We start from the raw sequence: 21,557 nt of genomic DNA, 5'->3' as shown, positions 1-21,557 counted from the left end.
TATGGAGAGAAAAAAGATCCATTTTATAGATGAGGAAACTGAGACATGGAGAAGGGAAGTAACTAGTCTAAGCTCATTCAACTAGATTGTCATAGATTGAATTTGAATCCAGTCCTCTCCTCATTTCAAGTCCAACCCTGTTCTCACTTTAAGATGCTGTTGTTCTATGATATTTCTGCCTTCCTCCCAGGGTTGTGAGCTCTGAAAACCTTCACGTGCTACATACATGTAAGAGGAGAATCACAAGAACACAATATCTCAGAAACCCACAGAAGGAGGAGAGAGAATTTCAAGAAGTGGGGGAGTGGCCCACAGTATCAAATTCCAAATAGAGATAGATGAAGGAGGCTGAGGTCTGATAAATGACCACTGGATTCAGTGGTAATGAGGTCATTAGTGACCTTGGAGAGGATTGTTTTAATAGAGTAATGGGTAAGGAAGCCAAATTGCCAAGGGCTTGAGGAGTGAATGGGGATCAAGGGAGTGAGGGAGACAGATGAAGATGGAATGGACACAGTTATACCTTGGATCCAAGTACAGACACTTCTATGGATCCAATTCCACTCTCCTCTCCCATGACTCCCATTTAGAATTTCTACCTAGATGCCCCTACTGGCATCTTGGACTCAACATATTTAGAATGGAATCCATTGCTTCCCCAAGAAATACTTCTTCTCCAGACTTCACTATTTCCTCCCTGTCTTCCCAGATTGAAAACCTCAGTGATCTTTTTCTTATTTTATCATCTGGCATCTCGACAGTCGCCAAGTCCTTGAGATTTTTCCTACTACCTCTTCTCCCTGTTTACATGGCCACCATCTTAGTTCAGGCCTCCCTCCCCAACTCTTGTAATACCTTCTTAAGTGGTCTCTCATCGCATCCCTCCCCGGGTCTTCTCTCTCCCTTCCACCCTCCACATAACTACCTCCACATAGCCAGGCATCCTCTTAATGCATGCGTCTGATGGAGTCACTCCCCTCTCCAAAGCCTTCAGGGTTATAATGCATGTGCCTTACTAAGCCTGAAACTCTTGAGAGAGATCCACAATCTGGTCCCAGGGTGCCTTTCCAGTCATATGTCATATTGTTCTTTTTTTTAAAAAAATATATTTGATGTTCTAGTCATAGTAAACTGTTGTCTGCTCTTTGAAGGCCACCATGTTTTTGGAATGGGTCTCTTCTTTTCTAATGATCATCTATATATACTTATGTGTAAATAGTTTCTTCCCAAGTAGAATGAAACACCTTTGAGGATAAAGACTATTTATTTATTCCTTTCTTTCTGGGTATCCCCAGAACCAAACATAACAGCATAGTACAATGAAAAGAATATTTGGATTTGGAGACAGAGGAACAATTATTAAGCATTATATCAAGCTCTGGGCATACTAACTTTACAGTGACATTCTATCAGGAGAGAAGTTTGCAATAAATCCGTATATATATACACAATAAATGTAAAATCAAGGTAAATTTGGGCGGCACCAACAACTGAGGGCAATTGGGAAAGGCTTGAGTGGATAGTATTGATTGAGTTTTGAAGGAAACAGGACAAGGAGGGAATGTATCCCAGGTTTGGGGGAGGAGACATTTGAGCCCCAGAGAAGAGAGATAGATGATGCAGTGTGAGCAAGAGCACAAAAGCCTTTGCGGGGAGATCCTAGAGGGCAGGAAGGAGAATAACATGTAAGAAAATTAGAAAAGCAGGTTAGGGGCAGATTTTAAGGGGCTTTATTTGTGATCCTAGAGATGAAAGGAAATCATCAGAATTTTTAGAGATGAAGCTGAGGCCATTGCTATTGTCCAGGAGAGTAGAGTCAGAACAGATTTCAGAGGCCATCTGGTTCGACTCCTTCATTCTACAGAGGAGGGAACTGAGGCAGAGGTCAGGTGATTTGATTTTGATAGTCCTTATCTCCTCCAAAGGCTCACATAAGCACCTCAGACAAGTCTTTTTACCCCTTCAGAACCAGTTTCACCATCTGCAAAAATGAGAGATTTGGACTAAGGCCCTTTTTGTAACTTTAGACCAGTGAACCTGAGGTCTTCCATGAAACTCCATCTCTCCCTGGACTCCCAAGCTGAGTGTTCTCTCAGTCATCCAGTTTTCCTAGACCACATTGCCTGGTTCTGGTTCTCTCTTCTGACCCTTCCTCTCCATATCTTGCTTCATACTTACCTGTCAGGTATGTCATTAGTGAGCTGGTAGCTTCTTGAAGGTAAAGCCCGAATCAACTTTTATTTCTGTTCCTGCGGTACCTAGCAAGGGCCTCGAATGGAGTAGATATTTAATAAATATTTACTGAACTAGACTGTATATATGCATGCATAAGCACCCCCTGTCTCCTCATTTCCTACACAAATACACAAGGCTCTCTCCTGGACATATCTGGAGGTCAGCAGAAGACCTCTCTAAGTGCCATGGCTTTCCAGAAATATGGTTCTTACTTTATTATTTGTTCGAATCCAACCTCAGACACTGGATACTTACTAGCTGTGTGACTTAGAGCAAGTCACATAACCCTGATTGCCTTGCATCCAGGGCCATCTCCACACATCCAGATCCATATCTGGCCACTGGACCCAGAGGGTTCCAGAGGAGAAAGTGAGGCTGGTGACTTAGCACAGCCTCCCCTCACTCAAATCTGATTCATGTGCTTATTGTGGCATCACTTCCCTGATGTCATGGTCTTCTTTGAAAATCATGGAAAAATATCATTGTCATCACTTGACAGCATCACCCCTGTAAGCTCAGAAATAAATATATACATGTATTCCAGACACAGCCTTGCCCAGCTATTTCCTATTCTTCCTTCCCCAATTTTTCCCCTCTAGCTCAGTTACAGAGCCTTACCCCCCTCCACATCTCTGACCCTGCCATATCCCAGACAATCACTAGAACTTCCTTCTCTGTGGCCAAGCAGAATCTCACCCTAGATGGGAAAGGGGACCAATGGGAGGGAAGACCCTTAGGAAGTTGAGTCAGGCTCCAGGAGTTGTGCGATGATGATGGCATGGGATGAGGTGGGGCTGGTGGTGGGCTGTTTTTTGCTAGTATAATGTTCCTGGGACCTATTCCCCAGGCCCCTCCCTGCTCCTTCAGCCCCTGGTATGGTCATCTTCCCTGCAGATCATCCCAGGCAGGCAATATTACCACTTCCAGCACCGAGGTCTGGCTTCGAGAGCCCTTAGTCAGCACTGGGGTCACTGCCTGAGACTGAAGAAAGACCCTAAGGTAAGTGTGTTGAGTGAGAGGAAAACCACAGATTTTCTGACAATGTCATTTTAACTGCTCTCTCCCCTTGTGGGTGGGTGGGTGGGTTGGGGTTGGAGGTTATTTTATACCCTTAAATTCATATCATACAAGCCCTCAAAGATTTTGAAGAAATGGGCCCAGAGAGGGACAGCAGCTTGTCCAAGGTCAGTGATTATGTAGGAAGTCTAGAATCACAAGACTGACAAATCTCATCCCTTCTGTTGTCTATCTAACCAGTGCCCTGTAGCAATGGAGAACTCAAGGCTATTCATTCCTCTTTGGACCAACTATCATTATTAAGCAGGTTTTTGTATCCTTGAACTTAAATCTGCTTCCTTAAAACCAGCAGTGGACTGGGGTCAGCTCTAAACAGCTCTCTGAAACCAGTTACCTTTTTAGTAAGCTCCTAGGTTGCACAGTGGATAGAGCACTTCTCCTTGGATTCAAGAGGGTGGGAATTAGAATCCGACCTCAGACATTTACCACTAACTAGCAGTGTGACCATAGGTAAGTCACTTAACTCTGACTGCCTCACATCCAGGACCATCTCCCGTTGTTCTGATCCATATCTGGCCACTGGACCCAGATGGCTTCAGAGGAGAAAGTGAGGCTGGTGATCTAGTACAGCCCCCACCTCAAATCCAATCACATGCATGTTGTCATGGCATCACCTCCCTAACTTCATGGGCTTCTTCAAAAATAAAGGACAAACATTATTATATTTATACCTTTGAAATGTTGTTTTGTTGATTGTCTAGTCTTGAGACAGTGATGGAAAAAATGTTACTAATGCAGATTAAACTTTTTTTTATTTTGTGTTTTATTGTTTTAAAACTTCCAATATAATAACTAACATCATTAAAGATCATATCAGGAGATCCCTGTAAGTATCAGAACTGGAAACATGCAGAATTAAGTCTGTATTTGTTCTTGGTGGCAAGCTACAGTTAACAATGGAAACTCAGCAACTTGGGCTTGCATCTCTGGGACTTAACTCTGAGGGTGAATTTTCTATGCATGAGGTTGGTTCCGCTGGCTATTTTACAGATAGATATAGTGAATAACACAGTAGAAAAACCTTACATTTTTGATTAAAAGCTCCAGAGGAAAACAATGAATGACTGGCTTTGATACCCTCCCCCACCACACACCTCCACTGGTGCCAGAAAAATCTAAAGCACCAAAACAAAAGATGCATAAAACTCATATTTCTAAGAGTTCAGTTCTTTCGAATGAAGTTAATCTCCCTAGAATAGTTTGTTTTTTTAACTAATGCAGATTAAACTTAAGAAATGTCTTGCAGTTTTCTGAGAGCCTGGTTGTTAAACATTTACTAGCACACCCTCTGTCTGAAACCCACTCTTCCTTTTTTTGACCTTCTGGGCCCTAGCAGAACAAATTTAAAATTCCTCTCATCCATCATAACCTTTCAAAGACTTCAAGTCAGCCATCATATCCTCAGCCTCTTCTGGGTAAATGTTCCTAGTCTTTTCAAAGACCTGGTTTTGAATCCCTTCTCTATTCTAGACACCTCCCTTTGAACCAGAACCAGCCTCCTGGTTCAGGATTCTTTTTATTATATCAAGAATGGTAGGAAAATTAATCCCAAAGAGAATGTATCTCTCCTAAATTTACATAGTATGATGACAGAGCTTAAATAGAAGCTTAGATTTCCTACCAATTTGGAACTTTTTCCAAGATAATAATAGCTAATAATATCCAGCATTTATATAGTGCTTATATATCTTCATATACTTTATATATATATATATATTTGTGTATATGTATATATATATATATATATATATATATATATGTATACTTATAATATAATTTTATCTTCAGGATAACCCTGGAAGGTAGGTGCTATTATTATCCACATTTTATGATGAAGAAACTGAGGCTGAGAGAGGTTAAGTGATTTCCCCAGAGTCACCTAGCTAGTATAATGTTTGAGGTTGGATTTGAACTCAGGACTTGGTAACTTCATGTCTAATGCTTTATCCACTGTACCACCTAACTGTCATATTTCTGTCTTTACCCATCTCAAAACTTAGGGGTTATCCTTAGGCTGGCCTCAAGAGATATGATTCTCCACTTTTGCTTCAGCCCACCCCAACAGCTTACTTTGTTGACTCTTTAAATAACATATTACAAATTTAGTAAAGGACTATGGAAACCTAAAAAATAGAAAGTAAGGCATAAAATCTTACATAAGCCCCTTAGCATTTAACAAGGTAAGAGCTAGTGTGGGGTAGCTGATAGAGAACTGATCTTGGAGCCAGGAGGAGCTGGGTTCAGATTCTGCCATTGACATAGACTGGCTGAGTGAGTCACTTAACCCTAGCACCCTGAAGACTCTCTAAGACCAACCTGCATCTTTTCCCAAAACTAGTGCAATCTGTACTCAGACCCTAAGACTGATCCTCATATATTAACAAGCACCAAATAAGCAAAAAGATCTTTTTTTTTTTCCTGTGTCACCTTCCAAGTTTATCTGAAGTTTTGCTTCTTCTGGTTTTTCTTTTTAAAAAATCCTCCCCCACTACTTTTTTTTTCCCTATAGGGTTTGCATGTGATCATTAAGGCAGGTAAACAGCAGAATGGATAGAGTGTGGACGAAATTTGGAATTAGGAAGATTTGAGTTCAGGGGCACAGTGAAGAGTGCCTTAGATTTGACCTCTGACACAGTACTGTGTGACCCTGGTTAGATCACTTACCCCCAGTTGCCTTCAAAAAAAAAAATCAAAAAGAAAATCCTGTCTCAGACATGTATTAGCTGTGTGACCTCTGATAATCTCAGTTTCCTCATTAGCTAAAGGGAAATAAATAATAGCCCTTACTTCCCAGGGTGTAATTTGTATGAACAGGTTGAAACTTTAAAGCACAAACTATACAAATGTTCCTTATTATTGTAGCCTGTGTATAGATAGTTCTACTTTAGCTGGCCAGGATTTGTGTTGCTTCATATTTCATTTACAATTCATATATATTATATCAAGACATTATTTTTTGGTCCCGAATAGTGATTTCGTCAGTGTTGGTAGTTTCATCAGCACAGATTAGCAGTTTCTCTGTAACTTTATAGTCTCAGTGTTGCCTGGGATACTGAAGAGATTAGATCATTGCCCCTCTGTGGTCCAGAGGCTGATCTTGACCCCAAAGGGTCTTCCTGTCTTTTAAGGATGAGCCATTCATTATATCATACTCTCTCTTGTGTTGATGCACAATAATTTATTCAGCCATTCTCCAATTATTGGAAATAGAAGTCTTCCAATTTTTTTGCTTTTGCATAGAACCTTGAATAGTGTGTATTCCTACATATCCTTAAATGGCACTGCCTCCTCAAAACTTTCTCTGATTTCTCTCCTTCTCCTTTTCCAATTGAAAGGGATCTCCCTGGTTTTTAGATGCAATCCCTCTTCTTATTTGTGCCCCTGTCCTATATGGACATTCTCTGTTTTTTATTTTTTTATTTTTTTATTTTTTTTGCAAGGTAATGGGGTTAAGTGGCTTGCCCAAGGCCACACAGCTAGGTAATTATTAAGTGTCTGAGGCTGAATTTGAACCCAGGTACTCCTGACTCCAGGGCCAGTGCTCTATCCACTGTGTCACCTAGCCGCCCCTGACATTCTCTGTTAGACTAATCCTTGCTGGAGTCTTATTGAACCACCTGGACTTGGAACATTTTGGTGTCAGAACTAAGCCTTAATCCCCTTAGTTTTGTTCTGTAGGAACAAGTGTAACGCCCAGCTTACAGAGCAGTGGGGTAGCTCATTGGTACAGTGGATGGAGCAGAGCCAAGACTCATCTTCTTTTTTATTTATTCTTATTTTGTACAAATAGTTTTTTTAATACATTACTAAAATATTCTTGTTTAAGAGTAAACATAATACCCCCTCCCCCCAAGAAAATATAGACCCGCATAAGTGATAAAGTAAAGGGGAGAGAAAAAAATTAAAATAATAATAATAATACTAGGAGGTATGGCCAGGTGGCACAGTGGACAGAGCACCAGCCCTGGAGCCAGGAGCACCCAAGCCCAAATCCGGGTCCAGATACCCAACAATCACCCAGCTGTGTGACCCCATGCAAGCCACCCCAACCCCATTGCCCTACAACCCCCCCAAAAAAGACCCAAAACAAAATAAAATAGTATTAATAATAATAGGGGCAGCTGGGTGGCAGACAGATCACTAGCCCTTGAACCAGGAGCACCCACGTCCAAATCCAGCCTCCAGACACCCAACAATCACACAGCTGTGCAGCCCCAGGCAGGCCACCCAGTCCCATTTGCCCTGCAACACCCCCCAGAAAATAATAATAATAAAAAATGTGTTTCGGTCTGTGTTCCAACACCATCAGCAGCTGTCTTGGGTGGATCACATTCTTTAGGATAAGTCCATCACAAAAGTTACTTCCATATTTTTCCACTGTTGCTATTGCTGATTGAAACTCCCTCCATCCATACTTCTCTACTACCATAAACTATATTTTCTCTCTCCTTTCACTCTGACTCTGCTGTAGGGTAGTTGAGTGGTGCAACAGACAGATCCCCAGCCCTGGGGCCAAGATACCCCGAACCCAAATACCACCCCTTACCTAGCATCCACCTGGCCCTATGGTACCAGACAGGCCATCCAATCCCAGCCCCTTGCAAGAAGTAAAAAAGAAAATCTATTATATCTGACCACTCTCCCCGCATGGTCCATCCTCTCCTCCATCACTCACATCCACCCCTTCCCCCTGTCCCCCTTCTCTCCTTCTTACTCCAGAAGTCTATACCCCATTAAGTATATATGCTGTTTCCTCTCCTAGCCACCTCTGATGAGGGCAAAGTTTCCCTCATTCTCCCTCACCTTCCCCCCCCCTTCCATATCATTGCAATAGCTCATTGTAATAAAGAAAAATCTTATTATATGAAATATCTTAGCCTTTTCCTCCTCTCCTTTTTCTTTCTCCCATTACATTTCCCTTCCATCTATTGACTCCATTTTCACACCATATTTTATCTTCAAATTCAGTTTTCTCCTGTGCTTCATCTATAAAAGCTCCTTCTACCTGCTCTATTTACTGAGAAGGTTCATATGAGTATTATCAGTATCATTTTTCTATGCAGGAATACATGCAGTTCATCATTATTAAGTCCCTCATATTTTCCCCTTCTCCTCCACTCTCTATGCTTCGCCTGAGTCCTGTATCTGAAGATCAAACCTTCTGTTCAGCTCTGGCCATTCCAACAGGAACATTTGAAATTCCCCTGGTTCACTGAAAGTCCATCTTTTTCCCTGGAAGAGGACATTCAGTTTTGCTGGGTAGTTGATTCTTGGTTACATTCTAAGCTCTTTTGCCTTCCAGAATATTATATTCCAAGTCCTATGAGCTTTTAATGTAGTTGCTGCTAAGTCCTGTGAGATCCTGACTGCAGCTCCACAATATTTGAATTGTGTCCTTCTGGCTGCTTGTAATATTTTCTCTTTGACTTGGGAGTTCTGGAACTTGGCTATAATATTTCTGGGGGTTGTTTTTTTTTGGATCTCTTTCTCAGGGAGATCAGTGGATTCTCTCCATTTCTATTTTTCCCTCTGCTTCTAGGATATCAGGGCAATTTTCCTGTAATAATTCTTTGAAAATGATGTCAAGGCTCTTTTCCTGATCATGACTTTCAGGTATTCCAATAATTTTTAAATTATCTTTCCTAAATCTGTTTTCCATATCAGTTGTTTTTTCAATGAGATATTTCACATTTTCTTCTAAATTTTCATTCTTTTGGTTTTGAAGTATTGAGTCCCGATCTCTCGTAAAATCAGCAATCCCCCTGAGTTCTATTCTTTGTCTGAAGGATTTGTTTTCCTCAGAGAGCTTTCTTATCTCCTTTTCCATCTGGCCAATTCTGCTTTTTAATTTTTTAATTTATCTCCTCAATAACTTTTTGAACTGTTTTATCCATTTGACCTAAGCTAGTTTTTAACATATTATTTTCTTCAGCATTTTTTTGGATCTCCTTGACTAAGCTGCTGACTTCATTTTCATGTTTTTCCTGCAGCTCTCTTGTTTCTTTTCCCAATTTTTCCTGTATCTCCCTCAATTGATTTTCAAAGTCTTTTTTGAGCTCTGTCATGGCCTGAGCCCAATTTCTGTTTTTCTTGGAGTCTTTAGATGCAGGAGCTTGTTCCTCCTCATCTTCAGATTAAATGGTTTGATCCTTCTTGGGATCACAGGCAAAGTATTTGTCAATGGTGTTCCTCTTTTTTCTCTGCTTACTCATTTTCCCAGCCTGAGCTTTTGGGGACACCCCCACAAGGATCTCAGTGTGTGAGGCTCTGTCCTCCCTCCTGATCTGCGAATGACCATAAGCGCCCCCCCCCACCACAGGGCTTAGGTGGGGGGGGCCCTGCTTTTCTTTTGGAGGGCCTAGACTGCGATCAGGATCTGAATGTAGTATGAACCCCAGGGTCCTGTTCCAGGGACAGAGGACAGAGCTCAGCAGTCTCTCTTTGCTCCCTCCCTAGGCTCAGCGCCTCCAGGAGGCTGAAGTTCCTTTGCTTTGGCAGGCCACCCCTTTGGTGGGCCACCCTTCCGATCCCGTGGAGCCAAGCTTTTCCTCTCTTTTACAGGTTACCTTGGGTTGGAGAATTTCCTCACTGAATCCCTCTGTGGGTTCTGCCTCTCAAAAGTGTAGTTAGAGTCCTTAGTTTATAAGTTTTGCTCCAGAGCAACTGAAAGAAGGTCCTCTCCTTTCGCCATCTTGGCTCCTCCCCCAAGACTCATCTTCTTGTTAAGAGGTTTGTTTCATATCATATATGGGGAAAGATCAAGAGATTTTAGAACTTCTCTCTGCCATTTTGGTCGGAAGTCCCAAGACTCATCTTCTTGTGTTCAAATCTGATCTCAGACACTTACTAGCTGTGTGACCCTGGGCAAGTCACTTCACTATGCTTGTCTCAGTTTCCTCATCTCTAAAATGAGTTTGAATAGGAAATGACAGACTACTCTTGTATGTTTGCCAAGAAAACTCCAAATGGGTTTACAAATAGTGAGATATGACTGACACAAATGAACAACAAAATCGTACAACAGCAAATAATAAAGAAACGAATGCTTGGAGAATCTCTCAGATGTTTCTGATTGGGGAATTTTTTTTTCAGGTCCACTGGTTTGAGCAGCAAACACTGAAGCTCCGGGTGAAGAGAGATCATTTTGTGGTACCCACGGACCCCTGGTTCTCCAGGCAGTGGTATATGGTAAGAAGGGTGGGAACTGGGGTTGGGAGGAACTCCAGAGTCCCTGGATAAGGAGTGAGAGGGCCAGGTGAGGAACAAGGATTCCCCTAAGCCTCAGTTTCCACTGTTGGGAGTTTGGGGCCCCCAGGCTGGGGAAGTCCCTGCAGGGACCTTCTGAGGCTCCCCTTCTAGAACAAGGAAGTCCACCCTGACCTGAACATCTTGGAGGCTTGGAAAAAAGGTTACACAGGCCAGGGGGTTGTGGTGTCCATCCTGGATGACGGCATAGAGAAGGACCACCCTGATCTGCAGGCTAACTACGTGAGTGAAGGGACCTGGGGAGGCAGGAGGGTACCAAGGGGACATGGGGTGGGGTTCCGGGAGGTGATACTTAGATTCCCCTCCACCAAGAATGACTAAAACAGAAGGGAACCTTCACACATAGCAGGAACTCAACATAGTGGGATAGTAAAAACACAGGATCAAGAATCAGAACTTGGGTCTGAATTCAGTCTTACTGTGTGGTCTTGGGAAAGTCGCTTGTCCTCAATGGCCTTAGTTTCTGTCTATAAAATTAGAGTACTGAACCATATACTCCAGGCAAACTGACAAGCTGCTGTTCTGTCACATTCCACCTCCCTTTGAGGCATGATGTTCTCCTCTATACCAGTGCTTGGAACCCTCTCCTTCCTTACTACCAGATCTTGGAAACACAAGTGTAACCTCTTACAGGAACCTCTTGACTCTCCTCTTGGTTGTTAACGTTCCCTCAAGTTCCCCCAAATCATTTTGTATTGATTTACCAGGATACACATTGTTCTCCCCAGTAGAAAGTAAGCCCTTTGAGGGCAGGGTCTGTTTCGCTTTGGTCTTTGTAGCCTCAGCACCCAATACAGTGCCTGACCCAGAGTTCACAATAAGTAAATGTTTATTAAATGGATGTGAATTTGATGGGCTTTAAGGTCCCTTCCAACTCTATATCCTGTGATTCTATCATTTTGGTTCAAATCCCATCACTTTTGTTAGACAGCCATGGGATCTTGGAAAAATAAACTCATAACTGACCAAAATCTTTTCATTACAAGCCCCCGTCTCCCCCAACAAATGATCATTCAGCCTTCACAGACCTCAAGTGATCATCAGACCCATGATCTCCCACAGTTGACCATTCCCCTTTGAGATGGTATTCATTGTTAGGAATTTCAAATTCCAACTCTGCTACTTATGTCCTGTGTGACCTTGAAAAGTCACTTAATGTTTAGGGCCTCATTTTACCCCTCTAAAAAGTTGTGTTGGAGTGGATTCGATGGTCTCTGAGGTTTCTTCCAATCCCAAGTGCTATAATTCTTTGATCCAGGACCAACTGGCTAGTTACGACTTCAATGACAATGACCCTGACCCACAGCCAAGATATACTCTTATGGATGACAATCGGTGAGTTCTTTGCTTGGGGCCGATGGAGAGGATACATAAGTCACCTTCTGAGAGTTTCATCTGTGGGGAGTGATGAAACATCTCACCAAGCCACTCTTTCTACCACTCCTCAGGCATGGGACCCGTTGTGCTGGAGAAGTGGCGGCAGTGGCCAACAATGAGATCTGTGGTGTGGGTGTGGCCTACAAGGCCAAGATTGGAGGTAGGCACCTCATTAGGGCTGTCAGGGGCACCTGGAAAGGCAGCAGCCAGAGGTTGAACTAGAATTACTTTAAGGGCTCTTCCTGCTATAAATTTATGTTTCTGGTAGTGGTCTTCCTCAAGAAGAAAGTTGCTGGCATCCATTCCAGAACCCTACTTTCTCTCACAAGGTTATTATTATTATTATTGAGTTCAGGGTATCATTGTCAGACACGATACCCCAAGTTCTGTTGGAAACCACTGTCTGAGTAGGATTAGTGGAGTTATTTCTAAAACTAGTGACCAAGATAATAAATAAAGGTCAGGGAAGGGAGGGCCCCCAGAATAGAGAATGTCAGAGCTGGGAGGGTTCTTTGAATCCAGGATGTCAGAACTGGGAGGGGGCCTTAAAACCCAGGATGACAGTGCTGGGAAGGACCTTAGAATACAAAATGTCTTAACTGGGAAGGTCTTTAGGACACAAGATATCAGGCCTGGTCAGGGAGTCCTAAAATCCAGAATATCAGCATCAGGGGCCCCTAGAGGTAACAGATCTAGAGAAAGGGAGATTATTTACCAATGAATCATGAAGTTTGCCTTCTCAGAAGGCATCCAGTCCCATCTCTCTCTCTAAAATAGCAATCCTATCCCCAACATCCTTTTTTTAATATCATTTTTTTTTTGCAAGGCAATGAGGTTAAGGTCCCTTCCCCAAACCATACAGCTAGTTAATTAAATGTCTGAGGCTGGATTCGAACCCAGATCCTCCTGATTCCAGGGCCGGTGCTCTATCCATTGCATCACCTAGCTGCCCCAATCCCCAACATTCTTGTTTCTTGAACATTGCTGTTTTTTTCTATGGTCCTTGGAGATCTTTACAACTTTCTCTCTTGCTCCTAGTTCTGCTTCTGAAATCCACCACCAACAAGCCTACCTTGTTGTTCCTACACAAACACCTTTCAAATATTTGGGGACATCATTTCCCAGAGCTGGAAGGGACTTAAAGTCATCCTGTCCCAACACAGCCCAAAGCATGAATCTACTTACTACAGAATCCCTGGTGGGTGATTACCCAGCCCCTGCTTAAAGACCCCTGGAATGAGGAATCCCCTATCTACAGAGTTACCTCATTTGCCAGACCATTTTGACTGTGTATGTTTTTCTTTCTATGGAGCTGAAATCTCCCTCCTTAGGACTTTGTTCATTCCCAGCTCTGCCTTTTGGGACAAGAAGAACAGGTCTGATCCCTCTTCCTAACTTCTCTATTATTGTTGAAGGCACCATCATTCTCTCACTACCTCAGTCTCTGCTCTCTGATTCCCCATAACCAAGATTTTGCCAAAACCTGCTGATTTCACTTTTGTAACATGCCTCAAATATGCTCCCTTCCCTCCTCCGATACTGCCGCTCCTCTAGTGCCGACTCTTGTCATCTAACATCTGGATCAATTCAAGAGCCCTGGTGGGTCTACCTGCCTTAAGCCTCTTCCCCATTTCCATCCATCTCTTATTCAACCACCAAAGCAAATTTCCCAAAGCACAAGTTCAACCATGAGGCCCCCTTACTCAGCAAACTCCAGTGGTTCCCCATCCCCTCAAAGATCAGATATGAGATCCTGTTTTTGACTTTCAGAGCCCTTCATAACCTGCCTTCCCCTGCACTACCACCCACCCACCCACACCTCCACCTCACACCATTCCATGTTCTCTGGCTTCCTTGCTGCTCCTGGAAAAAAGATCTTTCATCTCTCAGCTCTGGTCATTTCTGAGACCCCTCCCAGCTCTGATGTTCTAGGTTACCAGTTCTCAAAAGGTGCACCAGGAAACATGGGAGTTTTAGCTAGATATAGTCCCAAATTGTACAGAATTTATACTCAAAAACACCATGTGATTCCAGTTTCCCAACTCTTTTGAGATGTGCTCAGATTCTTCTCAGAAGAGAATGTTACTGTGTCAGAAGCAAAAACTGAGTTCTACTCTAAGTCATAGGATAGCGTTCTCAGTTCTGATGTTCTAAACTCGGGGGGGGGGGGCCTGCTGCTCTAGGAGTCTAGGCTTAAGTTGGGGATGTGGAGTCCTACAGGCACCTGAGTCTTGAATACAAATCCCGGCCAGAAGTGGGGATGGAGAGAACCTTGGGAAGTTGGTGGGAAGCCCCAGTTCCCACCACCCCTACTTCCCTACCCTCATCCCCAGGTGTGAGGATGCTGGACGGCTCCATCACGGACATCGTGGAGGCCCAGTCCCTGAGCCTACAGCCCCAGCACATCCACATCTATAGCGCCAGCTGGGGTCCTGAGGATGATGGGCGCACAGTGGATGGCCCTGGGGTGCTGACTCAAGAGGCCTTCTCCCAGGGAGTCAATACTGTGAGTGCCAGTTCTGGCATGGGTCCTAGGGATACTTTTCCACCACCCCCACTTCAGTAATTTCCATGGAAGGCTGAGTCTTCAATTTGCATTTCAGAGCCTGTCCTAATCTACAACTAAGCCCAGACTCAGAGAAAAGGTCAGATTCAATTCCTCAAATATTTACTTAAAACCTTTTGGCTATAAGGCACTGGTTGAGGGTGAGGATGGTGGTTTTTTTTTAAAAAACTAACTAGATTTTTGTTGATTTCTTTTGTTTTTATATCTCTTAAAAGTCCCCCTGTATCTTTTTCCTTTCTCCCATTCAAACAGCAATCTTTATAAGAATTTTTAAAAGAAAAAAAGGAAAAGAACAAAAATTTATAAAAGCTGATAAAAAAAAAAATCTGACTATTTGCAATGTCCCACGTCCATGGGACTATCCCCCTTCCAATTCTGCAGAGGAGTAAGAGAAGGGGTCTTCCCATAGATGATGGTGAATCTTTCAAAAGCTCACATTTCTATCATTCTTCAAGGTGTGCAAAATGTTTCCTTCTCCATAACCTTATGGTGATTGCCCCACTTTTACAAAGAAGGGAATCAAGGTTCAGAGAGAAGTGACTTGTTCAGGGCCACACAGCTATGAAATGGCAGATACTCCACCCAGCTGTCTTGCCTACTAGACTTTATAAGCTGTCAGTCAGACCCTGCAATTATGGTAACTGGCTGTGATAGATGACATGAGCAAAGCAGAAAGAAGACAGATTCAAATTTGGGAGAGTTGCCTTCAACTTCCTGACCCTAAGATCACTCAGTCTCATTTCCCTTTTTCTTGGAGATGCAAGACAGTGTAATGTGCGGAGAACTGACCCTGGGGGGCAAGTCCTGTCTCAAGCTATTTATAAGCCATGGGACAGTGAACTAGATCTCCTTCTGGGCCTCAGTTTCCTCATTTGCAAAATGGGGATAATAATACACATCCTCCTCATAGGATTGTGGAAATCAAAGCACTTGGTAAACTATAAAATAGCTCTCAAGATATGAGTTGCTATCCTAATGTCTTTTATACTTTTTAGAACTCTCTTTACATTTTAGGGGCATTATGGAAAAGGGCAGGAATTGAAGTCACAAGACCCGAGTTCAAATCCCAGCTCTGCCCTTTACTCTCTGGGTGACCCTTGGGCAGATAACTTTAGCTCCCCTCACTTCCATCATCTAAGGGGGCTGGGATTGGATGAGATGGCCTCTCAGGTCCCTTCAGCTCTAGATTTGGAAATTCTGCTTCACTGATGGCTACAAATGGCATTCTTGACTGCCGTTGCATCTAGTCTTTATCATATTTCTTGTGAGGAAGGTGGAGCAAGTACTGATGAGGCATGGTATAGCCTGGCCCTGGTTCTCATGGGTCTGAGTTTGAATCCTGGCTCCACCAACTTCCTAGTTGTGGGACTTCAGGCAAGTCATTTCAACAAGCACCTTAATGAGAGACAGTTGGGTAGCTCAGTGGATAGAGCGCAGGAAATAGGACTGGAATCAGGGAGACTTAAGTTCAAATTTGGCCTCAGATGCTTACTAGCTGTGTGACACTGGGGGTGTCACTTAAACTTCCTTTTGCCTTAATCCATTAGAGAAGGAAATGGTAACACCTCCTGTATCTTTGCCAAGAAAACCCCATGGACTCTTGGTCGCTTATGTATGACCTATATCAAGTTGCTTACCCTCTCAGGGAAGGGTAGAGGGAAAGAATGAGGGAATTTGAAATTTAAAGTTTTAAAACCAAATATTAAAAAAATTATTTTTACATGCAGTTGAAAAAAATATACAATCCTAAAAAAAAGAAAGAAAAATAGAAAACCCATGGATAGCATTGATGTTCTGTGGGGTCCCCTGGGTCACAGAGTTGGACATGACTGAATAGGCTCTACACCAGATACCAGGATATAAAGACAAGAATGTAACGGCCCTTGCCCTTGAGGAGGTTACATTCTCCTGGAGTAGCATGGAGGAGGTTCAACATCTACACAAGAAGGGAAATAGAAAGCATACACAGGGAGAGAGGATCAGTAAGTAACTCAGAGGATCAGGCTTCCTGGAGACTTGGACCAGGGGGATCCATAGTACTGGGAAGATTGCTCAAGGCAGCCTTCTTTCCTGACTACCTTTCTTAGGGACTTGATATCTCTGGGAAGGAGTCCTCAGCAATTAATAGTTTAATAAAAAATATTTGATTAATAATAGATTAATTGATAATTAATAGATTAATTAATCCTCCCTAATTAATTACAAGTGAGGATGCTGATCCAGTAGAGGAGGCCTGGAAACCCTCACTCCTATACATCACTGTACAAAATTCCTTTAGGAGTTGCCTTGGTGATAATAGCCATCTGCCCCAAAGCTTACAACTACAAAAGAGTTTTCAAAATAAAAATAAAACATAAATAAAAGAACAAGAGAACAAAAAGAAAGCACCAAACTTCACCACTCTCTACTCCTACCCTTTCATGCCTCTTCCCTTCCCCCCATGCCCCAACCAAGTAAGTAATGCTTAGGCTGCTATGGACCAACAGTCTCCTTATTATGGACTCACTGAGAACAGATTATCCTGGATGAGCCTTCAAAATGCTTATGCCCAGCCTCTGGGTTTATATGTACCATGTCCAATCTTGGTACCTTCTCCTCCAAATATCACTCTTGGGCTTGTTTTGTTCTCACCCAGAGTTTCTTCTAGGAAATCTCAGAATGTAACTTGGGTCTAGGCCTCTAGAAATGAAGGTAAAAGGCATCCTAGATCCTTTACAAGCTCACGGTAACTACATATTCATTTTCATTTAAGGCAAAAATGCAGAAAGCATAGTGTGGACACACAAGAGTTCTGCTTCTCTTGATAGAAGACTATGTTCCAAATTGTTGAATATGGTGTTGTTAGCAGATGAGACTGGTCCTACTGAGGGAATTACTTAATAATAATACTGAACATTTATATAGAAATTTAAGGCTTGCAAAGCATTTGTAATACCATCCTTAATAACCTTGGGAGGTAAGTACTTTTCTATCTCCATTTTACAGATAAGAAAACTGAGGCAGGCCGAGGTTAAATGACTTGTCCAGGATCACACTGCTACTAATTTTCTGAAGTGGAATGTAAACTTAAGTCTTCCTGATTTCAGGCCCATTTTACCACTTTGCTTTCTCCAATCTCTATGAGTCTGGTGTCCTTTCTTGTAAAATGGGATGATGATATTTGTGATTTGATACAAGAAGTCAGGGCAACCCAAATCCTGCGTTCCTAGGACTAAAGTATTATAATATTACTAATTCTTAGATAGTACAATAGAAAGCATGTCAGGCCTGGAATCAGGAAGACCTGAGTTCAAATCTGACCTCAGACATTTGCTAGCTCTGTGACCCTGGGCAAGTCCCTTAACCCTGTTTACCTCAGTTTCCTCACTTGTAAAATGAAGGAAATAGCTAACTACTCCGATATCTCTGCCAAGAAAACTCCAAGCAGGTCATAAAAAGACCACACATGACTGAATAACTATAAATTCCATCTTGTGAAAATTGAGGTTCAGATTTTTCAAGGGACTTGTTCAAGGTCATGCAGCTAATAATAAAGGCCTATTGGCCACCCAGGGATGTTGTGAGAATAGCTTTGTAAACTTTGCAAATCTTGAATCCCACAGAAATGCTATTGACATTGTTTTGTCCATGGTCAGTAAAGATGATGAGGATATTAAGTTTTCTGTGGTTGAGCTAACCCATTCTCCTCTAGATAGGTTTGGCTATCCCATGACCAAGGAGTTTGGTTGACTTGGTAATGCTCAGAATTATCACAGGTTAGATAGAGTTGGAAGATACCTTAGAGATCAGTTTTGCCCGGATTTCTGAAACAAGAATACTTGTACTTTAAAAACAAGTTTTTTGCTCGTGTCTGTATTTTCAATACAATTGGTTTCCTTTGTAATCCTTTGTGGAGGGGGGGGTGGATTATGCCTTTGAAAACATTATTTGAGTAGGGGTCCATGGGTTTCACCAGACTCCCTGTCAAAGTGGTCCAATGGCAGAGAGATCGTGGGAAGATAGGTATACTGGTACATGAATCACAACCACCATTTTGAAATTTGTAAACAAAGAAGCTAAAATGGCCTTTTGACCAGAGATGTCCATCTTTCTTCTAATACCTGAAAGAGGTAAGAAGCAAGTCCCCATGTACAACTAAATATTTATAGCAGCACTCTTTGTGATAGCAAAGAATTAGAAACAAAATAGATGCCCAGGGGCGGCTAGGTGGCGCAGTGGATAAAGCACTGGCCCTGGAGTCAGGAGTACCTGGGTTCAAATCCGGTCTCAGACACTTAATAATTACCTAGCTGTGTGGCTTTGGGCAAGCCACTTAACCCCATTTGCCTTGCAAAAACCTAAAAAACAAAAACAAAAACAAAATAGATGCCCATCAACTGAAGAGTGGCTAAATAAATTGGAGTACAGGATTGTAACGAGACATTGTAAGAAATTATAGATGAAGCAAATCTAGAGAAACAAGGGAAGATCTACACAAACTGAAGCAGAGTGAGCAGAGCCAAGTAAACAAGGTATACAATATTACAACAGCGAAATGGAAAAGAACTCCAGAACAATCAAAGGTGAATGTTGCAAAATTATGAAGAACTAGCTTGACTGGAAAAAAGAAATATGAGAAGACACTCCAACCCCACCCCTTTGCAGAGGTGGAAGAGTCAAAAAGTGTTGTACACAGCATAAATTCTTTTTTTTTTTTTTAGGTTTTTGCAAGGCATATGGTGTTAAGTGGCTTGCCCAAGGCCACACAGCTAGGTAATTATTAAGTGTCTGAGACCGGATTTGAACCCAGGTTCTCCTGACTCCAGGGCCAGTGCTTTGTCCACTGTGCCACCTAGCTGCCCCCACAGCATAAAATCTTTAGACTTTTTCAGTGTATGGATCAATTATGCAGATTTTTTCCTCTTTATTTTTTTAGCAAAATATTTCTTACATGGGATGACTCTTGGAAAGGAAAAGAAGGAAATTATGGTGTTTTAAAAAAAATACATCAACTAAACTTTTTATTTATTCATTCATTCATTCATTCATTTATTTATTTGCTTATTTATTTATTTATTTATTTATTTATTTATTTATTTATTTATTTATTTATTTTTAGGTTTTTGCAAGGCAAAATGGGGTTAAGGGCTTGCCCAAGGCCACACAGCTAAGTAATTATTAAGTGTCTGAGACTGGATTTGAACTCAGGTACTCCTGACTCCAGGGCCGGTGCTTTATCCACTGTGCCACCTAGCCGCCCCTAAACTCTTTTTTAAATGAAAATAAAAAAGAATCCTTGACCTACTCAACAACCTTCTATTTTACAGATGGGAAAACTGAGATTCAGAGTAGTGAAATGACTTCCTGAAATTCACAGAAGTCATAGGAATATGTCTATATGGATCCTTGGTTGGTTCTGGTTCTTTCATTTTCTAAAAATTTTTATTTAAGGCAATGGGGTTAAGTGACTTGCCAAGGCCACACAGCTAGGTAATTATTAAGTGTCTGAGGCCAGATTTGAACCCAGGTCCTCCTGACTCCAGGGCCAATGCTCTAACCACTGTACCACCTAGCTGCCCCTTTGTCTTTCATTCTTGAAGAAGAACAAAATGACATCACTATGTTAGAGACAAACTACAGTGTGTATGACTGCGGCCGATCAGACTAATATGAGCTTGGAATGCTCTACCACAGGTCAGGCACAAATAATTCATGTGAACACCTCGGGTGGGTACTCTATACCTGAGTATCTCATATTTTCTTTGAGCTGCTTCAATTCTGCCTTGTTCATAGAGTGCAGCACCCTCACTGATGAGGGCATGCCATGTTGGGTGGTCCTCTGGAGAAACTCTCATGTTCTACAATCAATTCTAAAGTTCTAAAGAGACCTTCAGGGGCAGCTAGGTGGCACAGTGGATAAAGCACCGGCCCTGGAGTCAGGAGGACCTGGGTTCAAATCCGGCCTCAGACACTTAATAATTACCTAGCTGTGTGGCCTTGGGCAAGCCACTTAACCCCGTTTGCCTTGCAAAAAAAAACAAACCTGAAAAAAAAAGAGACCTTCAGGGTGTCCCTGTTTCCCTTCTTCAGACCCTCTGTGAGTGCTTGCTCTTTGTGAGTTCTTATAAAATAACCTTCTTGGCAAGTGTAAGTCTGGCATTCTAATTGTGCCTAGCCCATTGTAGTTGCACTCTCTGTAGTAAAGTTTGAATGCCTGGCAGTTTAGTTTGAGAAGGGACCTCAGTGTCTGGGATCTTCTCCTGCCAGGAGATCTTCAGAATCTTCTTAAGACAATTTAAATTTAAGTGATTCAGTTTCCTGGCATGGTGCTGGTAGACTGTCCAGGTTTCACAGGCATAGGCAATGAGGTCAACACAGCAGCCCTGTAGACCTTCAGTTTGATAATCTAATATTTCTTCTCGCCTACACTTTCTTTTGGAGCCTCCCAAATACTGAGCCAGCTCTGGCAGTGTGAGTGTCAACCTCATTGGTGCACCTCCCTGCCAAGGACACTGCCAAGGTAAGTGAACTTGTCCACTGTCCTCAAAACTTCTCCATTTGCTGTAATCGATGATTCCACCTATGGATGGTGCGGTGCTGGCTGATGGAGCACTTGAGTTATTAATTGTTAGACCAAAATGAGCACAAGCGGCAGAGAATCAATCCATACTTTGTTGCATCCCAGCTTCAGAGGCTGCATAGAATGCACAAGTCATCAGCAAACAGAAGATCAAGCACCAACACTCCCTCCACTTTGGTCTTGGCTTGTTATGTAGCCTTTTCAAGTTGAAGAATGTATTGGCAGTACGGTAGCTGACCTTGATGCTGTGTTCATACTTAGTGAAGGCATTTGATGACATGGTTGAAACCATCATGCTTTTTAGCATGGGAGCAAGGATATCCTTGTTTCTTTCTATTGGTGACTGGGAAATCATGAGAGCAAGCCATCATGAAACTGATGTACAGTACTGATGAACTTCTTTGGGAAACCACATTTTGACACAATTTTCTATAAACCCTCATGTCTGTTGGATTCAAAGGCCTTGGACAGATCTAC

At 42.3% G+C, this 21,557-nt stretch overlaps 1 protein-coding gene across 5 annotated transcripts in view; it reads left to right on the top strand.

Moving 5' to 3' along the window:
• The window catches only part of PCSK4 (proprotein convertase subtilisin/kexin type 4), a 41,882-nt gene that overhangs the window by 8,825 nt on the left and 11,500 nt on the right, over positions 1–21,557 (top strand). For 4 of the 5 annotated variants that reach the window (XM_074204581.1, XM_074204578.1, XM_074204580.1 and 1 more), the window contains exons 2-7: positions 3,130–3,234; positions 10,405–10,500; positions 10,672–10,800; positions 11,837–11,913; positions 12,027–12,115; positions 14,289–14,461. In XM_074204581.1, the coding sequence (XP_074060682.1) occupies positions 3,130–3,234; positions 10,405–10,500; positions 10,672–10,800; positions 11,837–11,913; positions 12,027–12,115; positions 14,289–14,461 (669 nt within the window). The remainder of the gene's footprint in view (positions 1–3,129; positions 3,235–10,404; positions 10,501–10,671; positions 10,801–11,836; positions 11,914–12,026; positions 12,116–14,288; positions 14,462–21,557) is intronic. The other variant, XM_074204579.1, reaches the window with a different exon arrangement.

Source organism: Macrotis lagotis, chromosome X (genome assembly GCF_037893015.1).
Source record: "Macrotis lagotis isolate mMagLag1 chromosome X, bilby.v1.9.chrom.fasta, whole genome shotgun sequence".
NCBI classification, from domain to species: Eukaryota; Metazoa; Chordata; class Mammalia; order Peramelemorphia; family Peramelidae; genus Macrotis; species Macrotis lagotis.
Note: the sequence above shows the minus strand (reverse complement) of the source record. Positions and strands in the feature narration are given on the sequence as shown.